The sequence below is a fragment of the Centroberyx gerrardi genome, chromosome 24 (assembly GCF_048128805.1).
Source record: "Centroberyx gerrardi isolate f3 chromosome 24, fCenGer3.hap1.cur.20231027, whole genome shotgun sequence".
NCBI classification, from domain to species: Eukaryota; Metazoa; Chordata; class Actinopteri; order Beryciformes; family Berycidae; genus Centroberyx; species Centroberyx gerrardi.
In genome coordinates, this window is record NC_136020.1 from 17,098,278 (window position 1) to 17,120,169 (window position 21,892).

Below are 21,892 nucleotides of genomic sequence, written 5' to 3' on the forward strand. Positions count from 1 at the left end.
CAAGTCAGTGCTGTGCAAGTTTGTGTTGTGCGTGTGCATACAGATTGGCTGCACCAGAACAACACAAAAGTATCAAAAGTTGGCACCATTTACCGCAACATGTTTCGGTGCTCGGTAGTACCGACCTGATTCGGTCAGTGCCAGAAAACTACAGACCTTCAATACCCAGCCCCAGGCACAGGATGAATAATGTGTCTCACAGTTTGTCTTACATGCATCTGCATACATGCATACACTTACACACACGCAGAGTAATACAGGCAAGAGGGACCGGCTCAAAGAAAGATCCGACATAAGAGCAAAAATGTATGCGGCAACAATATTGCTTTCTAATCCATACTCTGCAATCTGTGCATGTGTCTAAAATGCTTCGGGGAAATCAAACATTACGTTCAAACTAGGTTTTCCATCTTGGAATAGGATGAAAAGATTATGACAAAATATTGTTCTGCTAAGAGGTAGGAATGCACTGATTGCACTAATTCACTTCAGTTGTGCTTCAGTTATCTGCTGATATCAAGTGCTTATCTGATCCATTACTTTCACTGAACAATATAGACTTATAATATAGACTTTCTCTACATTAGAGAGACCAAACATAATTCTAGGCGTGAAAACTTACACAATCGAGTCACATTGCAGATTTTCCACACTGACATTTTAAGCCTTTTTCTATGCGAGCGGCATTCATTGCAAAGTGAAAGATTTTAATGAGTGCATTTATACAGAGAAGTATAGAAATGCTTATGATCTGAATACTTGATGTTAATGTTTGTGAATGAGGCCCATTCTTAGTCTGAGGAGCAGGTGAATTGCTTTCCTCTTCTACGTTTATTCATGACTCAAAAAAAGCACTCCAAGGTTAACAAGTGCTTCAGGAATCTCTCTCTCTCTCTCTCTCTCTCTCTCCCTCTCTCTATTTTTCTCTCTCTCCCTCTGTGTGTGTGTGTGTGTGTGTGTGTAAGGAAACACTGTGAATCCTCTAATCAAGACACATGGATTTGCAATCAGCGTCTGGAGAGAGACGGGTAATTAAGTCTGGGCCACTTCTGGGCTGCAGTGTGACACATGCACAAACAGGCACATACACATACATACACACACACACTCACACATGCACAAACAGGCACATACACATACATACACACACACACACACGCGCACACTTCATTGTCATTATATCCCCAATGGAGGGAGAATACCTGAATGAAATAACAATTATCATTAGGAGCCCAGCGCATCCCACGCCATGGAAATCCATCTATTCTTCTAGCCGTGCCCCGACATATACGTGCACACACACACACACACACACACACACACACACACACACTTCTGCCCCTCAAAAGCGCCTCATAACCATCATTGTCCCTCACAAAGGAGCATTGACATCAAAACCATGTCACACTAGAGGCAGATAGCGAGTTTCATTGTACTCCCTATTCAAACTATCACAATCAGGGTCTTATTCACAGCTTTCAGACACTCAGATTTTGGCACTCTGTGTGTGCGTGTGTGTGTGTGTGTGTGTGTGGTGTGTATGTCTGTGTGTGTTCTTGGTCCCTCTGTACTCTGAATTGTAGCCCACTTGGCCCTTCCATAGTTCAGTAGGATTGTTTCTGACCTGTAGCCACTCAAAAAATGAATATTATATTATAATATTCTTTGTGAGAAGGAGAGGGGCAGGCAATGAGAAAGGGTAGGGATTGAGAGAGAGAGAGAGAGAGAGAGAAAGGGAGAAAGACCAGAGAAATGGGGAGGAGAGAGAAAGAGAGAGCGAGACAGAGAGATATTCTGGATAATCAGTCATCCAAATCAGTCATAAACTGGCTTATTGAATATTCAGGAGACCATAAAAATGCCAAATAGTGTCATAATTGCGAGTAAGCGGGAAAGTTTTATCAATAATAAAATGCAAATTACATGCAAATTGTCCTTACATGAAATCTCATATTGGATCAAAAGTTATCATTTGTTAAAAATGATCATTGTGTCATGAATATAAAACACAATGAGAATGAAAAGATGAGTAATTAGCTATTTTAGGACCTTTTTATCACGGTGCGGTCGACATAGAGCCTTTTCTACAAATCATGTCTGTTCTTTATTGAGCAATGAAAGGAAGAAAACAGCGTATAATTACAAAAAAAAAAAACTTTAAATCTTCACATCTCAGCTGCGATTTTTCTCACAACTCCCATAATCCTCTTCTCACGTGCAAATGAATTTAGAAGACGTCACACAATGGGAGAATGTACTTCTGGGTTCTTCATGTATTACTTTGGACTGCTGTGATACAGTGATGTATGGTGAAATATATGAAGCTAAATCTTTTAGTGATAGTAAGACAACACTATAAATTTATCATAAATCACACTGTTGTGTAATCACTGTATCTATGAACGTATGCTATGAGCTACAGTATGTTTGCTAAGGTTTCAGTTGCTAATATTTAGTAGTGAGCCAAGTAACCAAATATTACTGTAAATAACTAGGGAACCAGACAGCTGAGATCACACTTGAATAAATTGATTATTAATTAGGTCTATATGTCATCGCCACAAATGTGTTGTGGGACCGAACAGATTCTGTACTTGTTTTACAGACAGTAGCATTTCTAAGGATGGAATAATCTGTAATTTTCAAATGGATTTCAATGCATTTTGGTCACACACACGCACACACACATGTAAACACACACTCCTAATCCTTGCATGGCAGACTACTGTACTTGCCAATGTTTTGCTCCTTGAGACAGGTTCATAAATAGACCCAGTTGCTGACTTGCTCTCTCTCTCTCTCACACACACATACACACACACACACACACACATTCGTAGACACACGCTCCTGAATGCCCACTGGAGGCTGATTGAACAATGTAATTAGCTGTAATTAGCACTCATTAAAATTGTTAAAGGTTCCCCCCGTTGTGCCAGGCTGCAGGTGTGTGTCTGATCGAGTCACACACACACACACACACAGACACACACACACACACACACACACACACACACTCAGCAAGACAGTGATTTGAACAACAAACAGCTGTGGCCTCAGCACATTATTTTTAATAACTGTTGACAGTGTTTCTATTTCTGCACCAAATCATTCAGGAGGAACCAGCTGTAAATAGCTGTCAAAAACCAGACTGACTTCTTAAATACAGTAACTCCTAATACAAAACACCTGGGGAACTATGGATCCTGTGAAAGCATGTAAGTCGGTTTGATTTTGTTTTAGCTGCCCACATACTTGCAGTTGTGCTGACAACCCACACATTTGGAGTGTGAATGTTCTTTGTTTTCAGCGCCTGAAAGTAGGCTACATAACCTCTACTTTCTTTAACTATGAAAGTACACAACCTCTACTTTCTCTAACTATGAAAGAACATAACCTCTACTTTCTTTAACTATGAAAGAACATAACCTCTACTTTCTTTAACTATGAAAGTACACAACCTCTACTTTCTTTAACTATGAAAGTACACAACCTCTACTTTCTTTAACTATGAAAGAACATAACCTCTATTTTCTTTAACTATGAAAGTACACGTCTACTTTCTTTAACTATGAAAGAACATAACCTCTACTTTCTTTAAGTCTGAAAGTACACAACCTCTACTTTCTTTAACTATGAAAGTACACAACCTCTACTTTCTCTAACTATGAAAGAACATAACCTCTACTTTCTTTAACTATGAAAGAACATAACCTCTACTTTCTTTAACTATGAAAGTACACAACCTCTACTTTCTTTAACTATGAAAGTACACAACCTCTACTTTCTTTAACTATGAAAGAGCATAACCTCTACTTTCTTTAACTATGAAAGAACATAACCTCTACTTTCTTTCACTATGAAAGTACACAACCTCTACTTTCTTTAACTATGAAAGAACATAACCTCTACTTTCTTTAACTACGAAAGTACACAACCTCTACTTTCTTTAACTATGAAAGAACATAACCTCTACTTTCTTTAACTATGAAAGTACACAACGTCTACTTTCTTTAACTATGAAAGAACATAACCTCTACTTTCTTTAACTATGAAAGTACACAACCTCTACTTTCTTTAACTATGAAAGAACATAACCTCTATTTTCTTTAACTATCAAAGTACACGTCTACTTTCTTTAACTATGAAAGAACATAACCTCTACTTTCTTTAAGTCTGAAAGTACACAACCTCTACTTTCTTTAACTATGAAAGCACACAACCTCTACTTTCTTTAACTATGAAAGAACATAACCTCTACTTTCTTTAAGTCTGAAATTACACAACCTCTACTTTCTTTAACTATCAAAGAACATAACCTTGACTTTCTTTACCTATGAAAGTATACAACCTCTACTGTCTTTAAAGTACACAACTGCTGCTTTCTTTAACTATGAAAGTTCACAACCTCTACTTTCTTTAACTAGAAAAGTACACAACCTATACAGTACTTTCTTTAACTATATATGTACACAATCTATGTCTTTACCTATGAAAGTACAAAACCTCTACTGTCTTTAACTGTGAAAGTACACAACCTCTACTGTCTTTAACTGTGAAAGTACACAACCTGAAAGTACACAACCTCTACTGTCTTTAACTGTGAAAGTACACAACCTCTACTGTCTTTAACTGTGAAAGTACACAACCTCTACTGTCTTTAACTGTGAAAGTACACAACCTCTATTGTCTTTAACTGTGAAAGTACACAACCTGAAAGTACACAACCTCTACTGTCTTTAACTGTGAAAGTACACAACCTCTACTGTCTTTAACTGTGAAAGTACACAACCTGAAAGTACACAACCTCTACTGTCTTTAACTGTGAAAGTAGAATTTAAAATGGACTGATATGGTTCTCTAACAGGAGGTTTTATCATGCATTGTTTATAAAACCCCTGGAGAGCCAAGTGAGAGTGGCGCATTGGATTAGCACTGTTGGTTTAGCCATTAGTGTCACTGGTGTCAAATGACTAAAAGTATGTCTGTGTACTGTGTGTGTGTGTGTGTGTGTGTGTGTGTGTGTGTGTGTGTGTGTGTGTGTGTGTGTGTGTGTGGTGGGGAGTGGAGGGAGGGAGGGCTTCTTGAGGAGGGCTTTCGGGGGAGATGACATCGTTTTGCACTTTGGTGGGATCCATGGTGTGCACGTAAGCACGTGCACGTAACTACACATGCACACACAGGTGCTCCCTCTCTCTCTCTCTCTCTCTCTCTCTCTTTCTCTGAGTGGGAAACTTGCCACCACTATCACCATGGTGATTGCTGCTCAAGTGGGTGACAGCGGTGCTTTGAAACGAAGCCAAGAGGAACAGTGACACACACACACACACACACACACACACACACATACACAGGTTGCCAGGTTGGCATTTGTTGATAATGTTCAGTGAAGGGTTGCCAGCTTGGCTGTTGTTTACCCCCCTCTCCTCCCTCCTCCCTCCTTCCCTTCCTCTTTTTAGGTCCCACGGCTCATCAAAGCCTCTCCTGAACAAGCAAATTGGATTAAAAAGACATAAGTGAAGGCATGCCAAGAGGGCTTTTACCACGAGAGATGAAATATGCAACAAGAAAGAGAAGGTGAAGAGAGCAGACGTACGGACAAAAATAGAATATGATGTAATGTATTTTAATGCAGAGTAAAAATCAGTGTATGTTATGTGGAGATTTATGTAATACTAACCTTACATGCTTGAGCTTGCTGCCAAGGTCACATTTACAATCCTCAGTGTTGTCGCTGTGACTGTGTGAGTTTGTGTGAGAGTTTTGATGTGTGTGTGTGTGTGTTTATGTGTTAATGTGTGTGTGCAGGACAAACCCAAGGGTTCCAATGTGTCCTAAAGCCAATTTTATTTTCTCCATGTGACAGTCAGATGCCCCTTTACTCTCATTTCATATATGTATTGGTTGAAAATCACAAGATGCAGTGACTCCATTGCTCTTTCTGCATGATATATTACAGCATGTGTCCTAACTCAACCTTCCTTGGACAAATAAAGGTTAAAAAAGGATTGTGTTGGTCTTGAATAATACTTGACTTGCTACAGTCTCAGTCTTGACTTGGAAGAAGAACAAAAATGCTTCACTTAATTAATTGCAAAAATAGCCTAATTGAACATGACTTTGGTAGTAAAAGTAAAAGCCCTGCATTTTAAAATGATACCTAGGCAAAAAGTATTTAAAATTAAATGTAAAAGTAAAAGTACATATGAAGAGTTCTATTCCAAAAAGCTATGTATCCCTTTTGGACTAAACGCATTCAATTGAAGTTCATTATTGAGTATCTATCAAATCTAGAGAGAGAGATCTAGTCATTTTGTGAACCATTTTTTCAAATGGTGGATGTCTCATTTGGACCCAAACTCTTCACATGCTGTATGAGATTCTTGTATTTCAGCTGCATGAAAACATTCAATCCTTAACCTATAAAAGTTACAACAAAGAGGGGTGGAGCTTCACTTAAACTGGCTCTTTCTGCTTCCTCTTATTACATTTGGCTGGCTGACTGTTTCTAAGAGCATCGTTCTCATTAACTTGTAACTTTCTGAATGCAAAACCGTTTTCTTCATAAAAACTTCATGTTAGTCAGCCCGCTGTCCATGTTGCCTCCACATTAATGCTTTTTTTTGCAGCTTGTACACTGAATGTCTACATAACAGCCTGAGAGAAAAGATTTTTTTTTAGAATCAATTTTTAAAATTCAGAACGCAATGCAAACTATGTTGCACTGCTGTTAAGTGATGTATATGCATGAAAAAGCATAGGCATGCAGAAAGGAACATAGGCACGCACAGTCATGAAAATACACACATGGAAACACACACACACACACACACACACACATAAGCAGATGCAAAAACAGAAATATATGTGTTGCTACATGTTATGCTCACAGTACTGGCTGCCTAACAAGCATAATGAACAGGATCCATGTAACAAGGTTCAGTGTTTGCATGTGTTTGTATCCTCATGTGTATGTATGTGTGTGTGTGTGTGTGTGTGTATGTTCATTAGCAAGTGTATATCCGCCGTTTCCCCAGAAACAGAAGACAAGGATGGACCCTAGACACTACTTTAGTCACTCTGATTATCAAACAGCAGCTATCGTACAGCACTTTACAGTAAAGTAAAACAAAAACAAAGATATTTCACAGTAAAAGTAAACATCTACTTCAACTTCAACAGTAATTCCTTGGTTCATATTACGCATTTAGCTGGTAGGGGTTCATATTTTTGCCCAAGGACACTTTGACAGGCCTTTGCTGGACTCACACTGGCTGTTAGCGGGATCGAATCTGTGACCTTTCGGTTACGGGAGAGTCTGTCTAATCACTTGGCCACCCTGCCACCCTCAAGTCACCTTATTATTCATTTTACTGACGATTAAGCCAGGCGGATTTACCAGTCTCACAATCCTAGAGACAGCAAGTGTCATTTAATGAGCTTCTCGCAGTATGAATGCAAAGCTCAGATTAGTGACCCATAAAGTACATCTTTTAATCAGCACACTAGTTGGGGTTAATTCTTTTTGGAGAGTGACATACAGTACATATACTGTATACATATTTTTTTGTGTGTGTGAGTACACCTACTCACCCCAGAGCTTTCTCCATACGACTGCCCAACGATCCGACCACCTCCCCGAGAGTACAGTGGGCCTGGCCCAGAAAATCCTGGAGAGGGAGAGAGGGAGAGAGAGAGAGAGAAAGAGAGAGAGAGAGAGAGACAGAGAGAGAGAGAGAGAGAGAGAGAAAGAGAGAGGGTTTTAAAAAGCACTAAAAAAAGTGACTATGAAAGTCTACTTACATCTCTCATTCCATATTTCAGAGAAAGCACCACACAAAGACACACATAACAAATGCAATCAATGCAACAAAAATGAAATGAGATTAACCCACAGCCATGCAACCACAAAAATCCCCCCCCGACCACATACACACACACACACACACACACACACACACACACACACACAAATCTTTACAGACCGCAACCCTCAAACTCCTCCAGGTCCCCCGTTGACAGATAATATTGAAAATCCAGATTGAACCTTCCTCTCACCCCCCTTCCCCCCCCCACCCCCCCTCTGCTCCCCTGCCACTTTCCTGGTCTAATAAATTGCCATCTTTGCCTGCCACAGTATGAAACTTAACAATTGATATTGACAGAGAGGCAGAGAGAGAGAGAGAGAGAGAGAGAGAGAGAGAGAGAGAGAGAGAGAGAGAGAGAGAGAGAGAGTAAAGAGGAGAGAGTAAATATTAAAATTATGGGGCACTGCATCTGGAAAGCACACTTTGGAGAAAATACAGTTAATTGCAGGAAGTAGGATTAGACTGATGTATCGGTTTGCCAATACATCAATATCAGTATTGGCCAGTCATGTCGTCCACTACTGATGTGGTGGAGGTTCCTCCATGACCACAGCTACATACAAACAATCTGTAAAACCTGCAAAGAAAATGCATTTTCTTTGCGAATCTAATTTATTCATTTAATTGTTTAATTATGCTTTTTGTACATTTTTGTAAAAGCTGACAACCCACATAAAGAATTCATTATAATGGGTTTCAATGGAGAGTTTTAGCATCACATCTAAATGGTCTAAATGCTGCTTCAGAGGCTTCTAGACCTTTACTATAATTCAATTCTGATGGAAACACTGAATACTTTGCCAGAAAACTTCCAAGATATGAAATATTGGCACAAAATATTGGCTATCGGCGACTTCAGCCTTCAAAAACCCATATCATGAACCCATAATTCTCTTTCTGTCTCAGACACACACACACTGACACACACACACACACACACACACACACACACTGATCCCGCTTCCCCCAGCCTAGGGAGGCCATTGATGAAACATGGCATCGACATGCCCCTCTCCCCCAGGACAAGCTGGTGAGAATGCAAGTCATTATTGGCCGCTGTCTCTAATATGTGACTGGAAGGGCTCCAAGCAGCACTAACATAATGGATTCTCCTGTCTCCAGCGATTAGCCTGTCCGTCTGTTATTCTGTCTGTCTGTCTGTCTGTCTATCCCATCGTTATATCTCTCTGCCTGTCAATCCGCTTGTCTGTCTCTCAATGTTACATACAGTACATTAAACGGCTTAAATTGAAACCAACTAATTTGATATGAGTCACCACAGGGCTGAACTAATATTTCTACAGTTATTTCCTGGGATATTTTCCCCCTGTCCATGATATAGAGGCTTTGCAGTAAGGTCACAAATCTCCTAGCAACCACGGCTGGTGCCAGCATGAGGTCCATCGGAGAATTGACTGTGCGCAACTAACGGCTAAATATAAACCAGGGCTAGAAATATGTGAGATATGTGAAAAAGATAGTTGTGTGGGTGTAGCTCAATTCAGTAACGCTCTAAGTAAAAGTGACTAGTCTGATATGGTAGCTTTGTTTCCAAGTTTAGGTGACTGGGACACAGTAAGCTGTCTTGTTTTTAGCCCTGACTGTCTACTCCAAAACAGAGTTGTGGCTTGAGAAGCTCAATCTCAGTTAACCTGAAGAAACTGTTAGGAATGGACGATTCAAAATGTTTTGGAGTCGACTCCAATTCCTTGTAATGGAATTGATGGGATTGATTCTAAATCGATTCTGATTCCAAATGAAAATTAACACAACAGATCAGACCAAGGCAATCGATCACGGATTAGTATAGATAGGCCAAAATCAGAATGAATTAATTACAAATTTGTTTAAATTAAACAGTTTCTTCGATTCCAGAGTTTGAAGTTGAGATTGGAACAGGAGTCGACTCCAATTTTGTTTATTAGTAGAATCTATTCTCAGAATCAACGTGATGGAATCGAGAATCGATTCTTTTGGAGTCGACTCTCCATCCCTGCAAACTGTTGGCTTTCTGCTTTGTCAGCTAGCTAACCAGACAGCAAACTAATTTGGCAATATGCAGCTGTTACTAATGTTAGCATGTGGCTACTAGCCACTAGTAACACTAGCCTCTACTAGATACATTAGCTAGTGTGCAAATCAGATGTGTTAACAACAGGACAGTGATAGTTAGCTGACCAGATACTATGTTAAGGATAATGGTCAGGGAGCGGGTCAGTTTCCTGCTCTGCTCTCCGCATAAATTAAAAGTAATATTGGAAAAATCAACCATGTCTAACCTAGGTAAGCTGTGTGTTTTTCCACAGTCTTTTTAGCACAAGGTCCCGCTAGTTAATTTGATTACACTGTGAGAAAACAACCTTTTGTCACTGTGGGCTGTACCTTTTTGTCAAAACGGCACAGGTCAAAATGCACCTTGTTTTCTCACAGTGCAGAAATCAACAAAATCAATTTGCTTCTTGGCTGCAGAGTGGCATGATTAGATGTGAAACAGCGGGCCTGTTATGTGAAACAGCGGTTAGTTATTCAGAAATAACAGACCTCAGAATGTGTTTATTGGCCAAACAGAATTGAGTATTCATGCTGACATCCATCTAAACACAAAATTGGTCAGATCCCGTCAAAAACAGCACAGAAATTAGCCATGCCTGTTCCATACTGTTGAGACCAAGGCGTAAGTTTAGTCACAGCAAGCTGAGGACCTCCAGTGTGGCCAATATGGACAATATGGCCGTGTTTGCCTGCCTGTCAGTCAATCTACAGTCTCTGCCTGTCTGTCTGCCCCCCTGTCTGTCTGTTGACGGGTGTGAATGAGTATATTCTCTATAGATAGATATAGTGTGTGTGTGTGTGTGTGTGTGTGTGTCACTCTACCTTTCCCTCTATACCCCACACTCATTCTCACCCGGCTCCCCAGGTGTGCCTGCAGCCTACAGCTCCCATGTTAAAACACCATCTAATGGATTGGCTCTCCGGCCTTTTCCCCCTGAGGATAGATAGATAGTAAGCTGCCTCTAAGCCAACATGCCCATCTCCTCCTGTATGAGATTATTGATTTCAAGAGAGCGAGGCAAGGGGGAGGACAGAAAACAGAGTGAGGGAGCGAAATGGGAAAAGGAGAGATGGAGACGGGCAGAAAGTGAGAGAGCGAGGGGAATGAAACAGAAGAGAGAAAGACAGCTACAGAGACAGAAAAGCCACCGAGAGAGGGCAAGATGAGAAAAAGGGAGGAAGACAACAGCGGAGATGTGTGTTGCCTCCGGAGAGGCAGCAAAGCTGTGTAAAATGAGGAGAGAAATATCCTGAGGGGAGGATGAGTGAGAGTAAGCTTGCTGTTGAGGGACGGGGAGTGTTTCTCACTATCTTATTCAATTTATCTCCATTTAGTTTCATACAGTTACGGTCAAAGATTCGCCAGCAGTCCATGTGGAGAGTTTCATTCCAAAATGTGATAACCGCTGTTTAAAATGTGCAGATATCAGGCGTGATACGGTCTTATAGCCATGTGATTACAAGCAGTCTGAATGATTTGTATAATATGGATGCAGTGGTACTGATGCTGGTGTCAGATATCAGGTTAGCAGCAGACTGAAACGGTATTGATTTGGGAGAATTGTCCCATATACTAAAATCTGATAACATGGGGTACGTGTAGCATTTCAAGCAACTTCACTTTCTACGTTTTTCCACACATGGGAGCATGTTAGATCTCTGTTATGGAGTAAAAAATAAGACTGTATTTCATAATTTATGGCCAATGATCTCAAGGTAATGGTCAGCAGGAAGACTATGTAGTTCAATAAAAAGCCTTGGGACTGCCAGGTGTTAGCCCATAATAGAGGTTTTTCAGTATAGTTATTGGTGTATCCCTACTGTAAGGCTAGAGATGCAGCTCTTCAAGGTTTAGATACTGTACCTGGAACATAAGGCTGATTCTGAGAGAGGGGAAAAAATCTTTAGGCCTATAAATAAATCACAATTCCACTAACTCTGACCATGCCTTTCTTTGCCACTTTATCATCTGCAATTTCATCTGCATTTCTGATCTGTTAATTAAGGTGTACAGTGCAAATCAATGCTCTTTGCTGCATGTACCTTACCTGATTTGTACTATCGAATGAATGGTATGTTTAATGTATTATGAAATGAATCATCTCCAATACTCGATTCAGGCTCCCGCGCTAAAATCGATGTGACTGTACATCCGATTTCCTTGCGCGTTCTGCCTAATGCTACATAATGCAGGACACCGCACTCTTGCATGCTGTAATTGAGCATAATGGCTCAATAAATGCTGCTTCCCGCAATTCCCCGTCCGTTCGACAGGTACGTACAATACCGTCCTTGTATCCTACGCCGCTACAAAGGTCCTCAATTACCCCCTTCCCCTATTATAGATATTTATTCCCCTGAGGTCGCGAAATGGCCCTTCGATCCCTCGAGGAAAATGGCACAGGAAAAATAGACATAATTTCCCCTGATTTCAGGGTAGTTGTCATCCCCTTTCTTTCATAATAGGAAAATGGGATCACTGGTTGTTGACTGTACAAACATTTATTTTAATTTTTTTGCCGTAGGTGCAGAACATAAGCAATTATAACAGAATACACAGTAGGGAATTGTTGAGAGTGTCTATTATGGGAAAATCATCCACTAAATCAGTTTCTATGGTATTCTGGTAGTTTAAAACAATCGTAGCTTGTCTCCCTGGGACAATAGGCCAACATCTCCCAGTATAGTATTGTATTGTTACAGTACATGTCAGAGTGCTGTCCTGTTACTTGTGACCATGTTTAATGTTGTAAACTATGAAGAAAATGCTATAAATAAAATACAATAAAACTGAAAAAAGTAATGCCGAGACTCAAAAAAGGAAAATCTTTAATTTATAAGTAATTAATAGCACTGCAGGCTTCTAACAGTTGGAGTGAGATGTTCACCTGCTCAAATATTGACTTTTCCAAGCCGCAGGAATAACATGAATTCTTAAATTGTGTGGTTTTCCCGTTAAAACCTCAAGGGTCAAATTTCGAGTCTCTTCTTTCTTTGGCTTTTCTTCTGTCTTGTGAGTTCCTTCAGATAACCTCGACCTATTTCCCTTTGTTTACGAAACACGATTCTGGGAAGGCATGTGACTGTGCGTCTGTGTCATATGCTATGTGGGCAGACCGGTCGGGCTGAACACTGAAGACCAAACACGGATGAGAGCTGAGTGTGTTGGAGTGTGTGTGTGTGTGTGTGTGTGTGTGTGTGTGTGTGTGTGTGTGTGTGTGTGTGTGTGTCGCCGCGGGGCCGAGCGAGAGCCGCCGTCTGCAGCTCTGCTCAGAGTCAAGTCACTGTCTGTAGCTTGAAATGACCGAGTTTATTTTTTTACACACACATTCAAACAGTGTTTCCTCTCTATGTTTTTCCCCCACACTTTTCCAGATAACAACCAGATAACAGTTTATTAGTGGGAAAAGACAGCTACTGTGTTGTCATACTCTGTTGATTCACAAAGCAGACATTGTGTCTTTGCATGCCACTCCTCCACAGAGAGGTCAAAGGTCAGGCTCAGCTACAGAACAGCACTCACATAGCTGGTAGGGATTCGGTTTTTCTCAAGGACACTTCAGCAGAGCAGACGCTTGCCATCATGTGGGATCGCACCCCGGTCTGCCACTTCTCCCTCATCACTATGCCAGCCTGCTGTCCCAACACTCAACAACCGCTTTTATCGAAGAATCTTATTTTATTTGGCTGGTAATTAGCAAAACCGGCGCACAATTTAGGCTTGCAGTAACTGAAATTTAAAGCAACAATATGCAACTTTTTGCCCTGAGACAGGAAGTTTAGCTTCCCGGTTGTTTTGTTTCTTATTGCTTTCCGCCATTGTTGTTGTTGTTGCTCTGATTTCACTGCGCTTGATAAGCACAAGGTTTACGGCCAAAAATGTCCCGACCATCACTGAAAAGCCAATTTCAGGCAAACAAAGGGATTTAGGTATGTATGCACATATATTTATTGTTAAAAAGTTGCACACTGTAGTTTTAAGTTGTATAACAGGCCTCTGGATGAGTCGTGGGCCTAATTCAACAAAAGATCAGAGACAGGAGCTGCCCACTTGGTGACCTCAGTGACATAGACCTGCCGCTCTCACCCACCCACCTTTCTCTTAATATCCAAGCAAAGTTTCCACGTAGGTAGAAACCTTGAAAGCTATAGTGTAATAGCACTGTGGATAACAGCATCTGATCCTGTGTATCTCTAAATGTAAAAAAAAAGATACAAAAAGACGCAAACCTCCACCAACGCTGAACAACTCTCCAAACTGCAGTTACACCCAAAGTCATCATTCCTACCGCTTAAATTTTAAGTTAAATTGATTTCTTGACCTTGCAAACACAATTTAGTATTTTGAATCAAGTCTCTATCCCTGTTAGTTTCATAGTTATGGCTAAAAAGCGATAATCGTCTAATGGTGAAATCCCCGATCCAGATCACCGCTGAAATCTAATCAATTGTTCCACCACATTTCATGGAAATCTATTCATAAGTTTTGAGATATCCTGCTGACAGACTAACAAACAAACAGGAGTGAAAACATAACCTCCTTTGCAGAAGAAATAACCTACTGAAGTCAGAAAAGTGATACTCCGGCCAGCCCTAATAACCTTTATTCCTCTACGCGTCACCATGGAGACCCGTTGCCGGGGTACGAGCGGGGCCTGTGTGAACTACAATCCCCATGATGCAGCAGGCAGGACAGGGCTATTATAGGCACAGACAAAGACTAACTTATCACACTGTTGTTTCTAATTACCGGTATGCTAATCACAGCTATCAATAGAAAAGACAGCGGCGGGGGGAGAGGACAGGAGAAATCAGTGTTTATTTGATATGCTAAATGAACTAAGGGCCGTTCAGGGAATGTGCTATTACAGTAGATGATAAACACACTCATTGTAATGGCCAGATTACTGTTATGTGAGTGGAATGAGGCTAATGAGAGGCAACGACAAGGACAGGGATCATGCACACACAAGCAAACACAAACGCCCGCGCACAACGAAATTAGCAAAAGTGTTGGGAGACATAAATAGATGCTAACATGCACAGGTAGCTGTTCTGCATGTAAATACATAAAGTGCATACAAATAAGCCTGCAACACACACACATACACACACACACACACGCATATATAGACTACCAGTCAAAAGTTTGGACAAACCTGAGTGAATGTACTATGTTTTTCATTATCTTAAAGCCATTTTGATCTAAAGGCTTCTGCTTAAATGCTTGAAATTTGTTTCTTAGACAAATATAAAGAGTGAAGTTGATGCCTATGTATGAATTTCTTTCCAAGGCCTTTGCCTTTCCATCAAGGCAAAGGGCGGCTACTTTAAGGTTGTATTATTTCATAGTTTTGATGTCTTTACTATTATTCTAAAATGTGACAAATAGCAAAAAATAAAGAAAAATGCATGTGTCCAAACTTTTGAGTGGTAGTGTACATGTATTAAAAAAATAACCAAGACCAAGTTTTGCCACTCACATGTTTTGACAGGTTGGCGCTCTTTGAGTCAACATCGTACCTAGAGAAAAAAGAGAGAGAGAGACAGAGGGAGAGAGAGAGAGATAGAGAGAGAGAGAGAGAGTCAGTGCATTAGAGAGCTATAGAGGGTGACAGGAGCTCAGCTGGGAACACAACAGGGATTACAGACAGGGAAAGTCAGTAATGGAGCCAAGCAGCTTGTCACCGACAGTCTTACCAAAGTTCTCAGGGCGTTTGGCTTCCCAGCATCGCAGGCGTCCGCCACTAAACTGACACTAACTGGGCTAACTGGCACTAACACCTGCTCAAAGGGAAATTGCTAGGGGAAGTGCTCCTTCATGTCGTAAGCGTGTAGGAGTGCAAGCGTGTCCGATGTGCGCTTGTTTGTGCGTGTGCAGCGGGGCGTCACGCTATTCTACCAGTCAAAAGTTTGGACACACGCATGTTTCTTTATTTTTACTATTTTTCCACATTTTAGAATAACAGTAAAGACATCAAAACTGTGAAATAACACAAATGGAATTATGCAGTGATCAAAAAAAGTGTTAAACAAATCAAAGCTATCTTATATTTTAGATTCTTTAAAGTAGCCGCTCTTTGCCTTGAAGGAAAGGCAAAAGGCTTTGGAAAGAAATTCATACATAAGGATCAACTTCACTATTTATATTTGTCTAAAAAAACAAATTTCAAGCATTTAAGCATAAGCCTTTAGATCAGAATGGCTTTAAGAACATGAAAAACGTAGTACATTCAATCAGGTGCCCAAACTTTTGACTTGGTAGTGTATGTTTAAAGATTATTCACACTTTCTATTCCTCGTTTCCACCTACGAGCCTCTTATAAAACACTTGGGGGGGAGAAAGATTTGGCCAGAAATGGACACTCCAGCACAGCGGCTACTTGTAAGGAATGGGAAGCAATCAGACGGCCATTCACTCAGCAATTTGGGGTCATTTCACCGCTCAGGTCATTTCACCCACCACTACAAAATGGATTGCTCTTTCCTGGGTAATATTTTGGGGTGGAATAGGGGGCAATTTATTCTCCTAGAACACTTATGAGAAGAGGATGTACTTCCAGTGTGTGTGTTTGTGTGTGTGTGTGTGTGTGTGTGTGTGTGTGTGTACTGTATGTGGGTGCATTGCGCACTGGGTAATTAGGATTCTAAATGAATCTTAATCTGAAGCGTTACCGAGCGTTCAAAATGCTTTAAAAAAAAAAATCCTAAATTTAATTAAGTAGCATTTTTTCATGTCTGTTCCAAAATTCCATAAAAGCGCGATGACAAGACATATTTTACTGTCAGGGTTTCTTTTTCATTCAGTGCATCTCTCTCTCTCTCTCAAAGCTTAAAAATCCTTCTCTAACTCGTCTGCTTCTCTTCATCTACATCTCCTCCTTTGCGACTGGTATTGATTTAATAGGGGAAATCAATAAGGGATAATGGCTTTTACCTGGATTCACCTCATCAGTGTACTTCATGAAACATTACAGTAAGTGTTCATCGTATTTTGCACATTCAGTGTACTCATTTCGTAGTCCACACTGCAATATAAACAGCCTCAAGTCAGCATATTAACATTATTCTCTGCAAATATTTATGGAGTTCAATGGAGTTATGTACTTAGAGGGAGCTGTATCATTCTCCAGGCAATACGCCGTCTCATAAATCAGATTCAGGAGACGGGTAATTTCATAACTGCTGTTCATAACTCTGTTAGTGTTATTCCAGACAGATCCCATCTCCACAGGCCGGAGGGAGGAATCCTTCTTTCATCTGCTATCATCTCAGGACCATGTTCGCCTCTGCAGGCCAGCAATACCCAGCTATCTGTCACGGGTGTTAGACACAGGAGAAGAGCAGCAAGCTAGGCACACACACACACACACATACACACACACACACACACACACACACTCATACTAGTGCTTGCATGCACACATGGAAGAGGAAGAACGCACTTTTAGAAAATACACATTTGCAAACAAACACAGACACACACATCGATCTTTCTCTCACAGAATAACACTCACCACGTTTAAACACACACACACACACACACACACACACACACACACAGAGTTTTCTATAAATGTGAAATATGACATCTGCTCTGATGAAATGATTGATGGCACCAAATTAAAACTAATTACAGTGCTTTTTATAATCGGCAGTGGGTGACTTTAGTCCTGGGATAACTCTTTTAGGGCGCTTTCACATCAGGGACCCGTGCCCGGATCCGAGTACACTTGACCCCAAAGTCCAGTTCGTTTGATTAGTGTGAACACTGTGTACTGTACCCGGGCACGGATCAACGAACCGTGCCCGTCCACTTGAAAAGGTGGTCTCGAGTACGGTTCATGTGTACTCGGGTATGGTTCACATCAGGTGTGAAAACTACTGTACCAAAACACGGAAGTGGACTGCTATTTACAATGTGACGTCATAACTATTCGACTGTCCCGTTCAAAACATGACCGCGAAAGGATCTCTCTGGTCTACTGAAGAAATAAAATGCTTACTTGAACGAAAACATACAATCACAACTGGACATTACACACAAAAATGCAGAGATTTATGGATTTGGTACGCGCTTTTCTACACTGGAGCGACAACATAAACAAATGTCGCGTAGTTGATGATGCAAGTGTACTCTTCTTCTTCTTTGTGTTTATTGGCGGCTCGCAAACCAACTAGGTGCATACCGCCACCTACTGTATCGGAGTGTGTAGATACGTAAGTGTACTCGGGTACGGAACAACATTACTAATGTGAAAGCTGAGCGGCGGGGGAGTGGAGAGGGGGGGCAATCGTACTCAGGCACGGTACGAAGCAATCGTACCTAATATGAAAACGACCTTAGAGTTGATCCTCTACATTTTACAGATACTGAATGGTGAACTTGGTAATTATAAACTACATTTAATTATGTTATAGATCCCAATATACATACAGTATGACGCAAATTAACGGAGGGTCTTACTGGGAAACAGGCTTTAGAGTTAGTTTAGGGTGAGTTGGCCCAGCTGAGACGGCCTCACGCTTCAAATACAGCTGATCAGTACACAAGTAATGCCAAAACCTATTGAAATCTACATTTGTCGGTCTGTCTTAACATTCATTCGTCGATCCATCCAGCGATCCGCCGACTGCACTCAAAACAATCAGAGCCGAGCAGCTCTTATCCCAGCCCATTAGCCGCCATTAGCATGTGAAAGGCCTCTCCACTATAGGCAGCCACGGCTACACAATAAGGGTGGGGAATTTCCGTGAAGTTAGAGGCTAGTGGCAAATTGCTGCACATTCAAAGTGTGCGGTCATTATCAGCAAATAGCGCCGCTGCAAAACTGAGAGAGCCATTTACTGCCGTTAATACCCAGCGCACATGAACTTCAGCGGAAGTCTGCCGGGCTGTTTTCTTCCCGATATCCCCCTTTTTCATGCAGTGGAAGCGAGGAAGGTAATTGAGGAATGAAAAGGGAGGGATGCGGCAAAAAGATGAGAGAAAGGAAGAGGAAATCAGCAGTCGTGACACAGGCAGATGGGCAGATAGATAGATAGATAGATGGATGGATGGATAGATAGATAGATAGATAGATAGATAGATAGATAGATAGATAGATAGATAGATAGATAGATAGATAGATAGATGATAGATAGATAGATAGATAGATAGATAGATAGATAGATGATAGATAGATAGATAGATAGATAGATAGATGATAGATAGATGATAGATAGATGATAGATAGATAGATAGATGATAGATAGATGATAGATAGATAGATAGATGATAGATAGATAGATAGATAGATAGATGATAGATAGATAGATGATAGATAGATGATAGATAGATGATAGATAGATAGATAGATAGATAGATGATAGATAGATAGATAGATGATCGATAGATAGATGATAGATGATAGATAGATAGATGATAGATAGATGATAGATAGATAGATAGATGATAGATAGATAGATAGATAGATAGATAGATGATAGATATATGATAGATGATAGATAGATAGATAGATAGATAGATGATAGATAGATGATAGATAGATAGATAGATAGATGATCGATAGATAGATAGAGACGAGAGCGAAAGACAACACAGCAGCCTGATCTTCACCCACACACATGCCAGAGCCCGCAGGAAGACAGAATGCACACACACACATACACACACACACACACACACACACTCCAACACACACAGCCCATTTACACTGCCTGTGCCCCAGTGAGTATCATACGGACTCCCAGTTCTATTTATAGAAAATTCAATGTATTCCTGTTGCGCTGTCAGTCTCTCTTAGGCACCTCCAAGCGTGTGTGTGTGTGTGTGTGTGTGTGTGTCTGTGTCTGCGTGTGTCCATAAATGCACACATACTCCATTAATTGCACAGCATCACGCACATGATGGATGTACTGGTCTCAGACACAAACACACACACACACACATACACACACACACACACACAGCATGCACAGACGTCATAACAAAGGAATCTCACCAGGCACACAGCGAGTCTGCTAAGCTACAACTTCTGCTCCCAGTAATATTCAGAAGCAAAACACTGCAGCATTTGCTTTTCAAATGACTCCCAGCTTACCATATTCCACATGCTTTACATCAATTATTGAAAAAACGTTCCAATATTTCTGAGGATCCATTCTTTAAAAATGTTATCATTTTGTCAACCAAGCACTTAAGTTAGTTGTTACCTTTTTAAAAGTATCATAATTTGTGCTATTTTTGTTCTATCTACTATCTGTTAAGGGTACGATACGATAAGATAAGATAAGATAAGATAAGATTTTTTTTTTTTTTATCAATTCTTGGAACAAAACTCACTTATTCATTAATTTTATCTTCTACATGTTTCCAAAGCCATCTGCAGCCGTTCCCAGTCCCCAGGTTAATTTACTGGCTTTTGCTCCTAGTCCCATTCCCAGACAGACTGCTGCCCGGTCTGCATGGTCATCTGCCTGGAAATAATTAAGGCTGCTTTGGTTCATTTCCAAAAAAACAGAGAGTTATACGTTTTGTTAACCAGTGGTATGAGTGACACTTATGCCTGAAAGGGTTAATATATAGTGGACAGTAGCATGGGGCGGCATACAAGTGTAGGAGGCAGAGGAGAATTGGAGGGTTAAATGCTTCTCTTTCCCTGAAGGGATCTGTCAACTCCTATATCACTTCCACCATTCCCTGGTACCCCGGTTGTTATGGTAACCACCGCTAAACCCCACACATAGCCCCCTCCACCCCCCACCCCACACACACACACATCATCATCATCATCACACACACACACATACATACATACAGCAGCAGACACACACACACATCAGCTTTGCTTTCGTCTTGGAGTGGGTATGTCCATGTGACCCCGTGACCCTTCTCATGTGAGATGACAATATGGATATCTACTGTGACAGTACAGCCAGCTGAGATGCTGAAACACTGACGCACACACACACACACACACACACACCATGATAGCATGCCGTACTGGGGCACTATCAGAAGAGACAGCGCACAGAGATCCACTGACACATGACCGCAACCAGGAAACCTCAGCCAAATGATCTAAAACATGGCCTCATTCCCCCATTCTTTTTTCCCCAAAAAAGGACAGAGAGCAGTGAAATCCTCTTAGTATTTTTACTAATTTGGGCAGTGGGAAAGTACTGAGGGACACAGAGGAGGGCAGGTACAGGAGAGAAGTTTCTAATATTAAACAGCGGCGGGGGACTGAAGATATATTTGGTCTTTAGCTCAAGAAAAATGACTTTATTTTTTCATTTTCTCCAGCAATGGGGGCGGTTTTACACCCACCACTGAATAAACTAGAAGGGCACTCGGAGAGTGCAGACCTCCGCCAAGGCCAATTACTTGTTCGTGAGTCGGATCCGCATCCGCGCCAAAATTGAATGGGTTCTTCCTTGGCCCATGCTACACCCTTCCACGAAGTTTCATGAAAATCGGGGCCAGTAGTTTTTCCGTAATCCTGCTGACAAACAGACAAACAAACAAACGGCACCGAATACATAACCTCCTTGGCGGAGGTAATAAAGGCAGACCGCAGTATGTGAAGTTACTGCGCTCTGGCTTGGTTTCACCGCGCTGCAACTGCAGTTACTACGACTTCAAGCTATGCAGTAATGCCGCTATCCAGAGGAAAACTCATGGTGGAACTTGCATTAAAAAACAAATACCCAGATAATGGTAAGAAAACTGGCAAGCTCACATTACATACATAAAACTAGAAGGGCACTCGGAGAGCGCAGACCTCCGCCAAGGCCAATAGTCCAGTCTGCTATGATATGTAAATTTCGTGAGTCGGATCCGGTATAGCCGGGTTTCACCTAAAATGTTTTTCAGATGGGGCACCACTTAATAGGGAGATTTTCATGTAACAAAAAAAACCCTACCCAAACACACTCTCTCTTTCTCTCTCTCTCTCCCTCTCTCTCTC

At 41.0% G+C, this 21,892-nt stretch overlaps 1 protein-coding gene across 1 annotated transcript in view; it reads right to left on the minus strand.

Annotated features, from left to right (window-relative positions):
• The window catches only part of LOC139914294 (copine-8), a 98,423-nt gene that overhangs the window by 44,059 nt on the left and 32,472 nt on the right, over positions 1-21,892 (minus strand). Inside the window, exons 5-6 of the mRNA XM_071902573.2 lie at positions 15,404-15,443; positions 7,594-7,670 (exon numbers count right to left, since the gene is read on the minus strand). Coding sequence (XP_071758674.1) covers positions 7,594-7,670; positions 15,404-15,443 — 117 coding nt within the window. The remainder of the gene's footprint in view (positions 1-7,593; positions 7,671-15,403; positions 15,444-21,892) is intronic.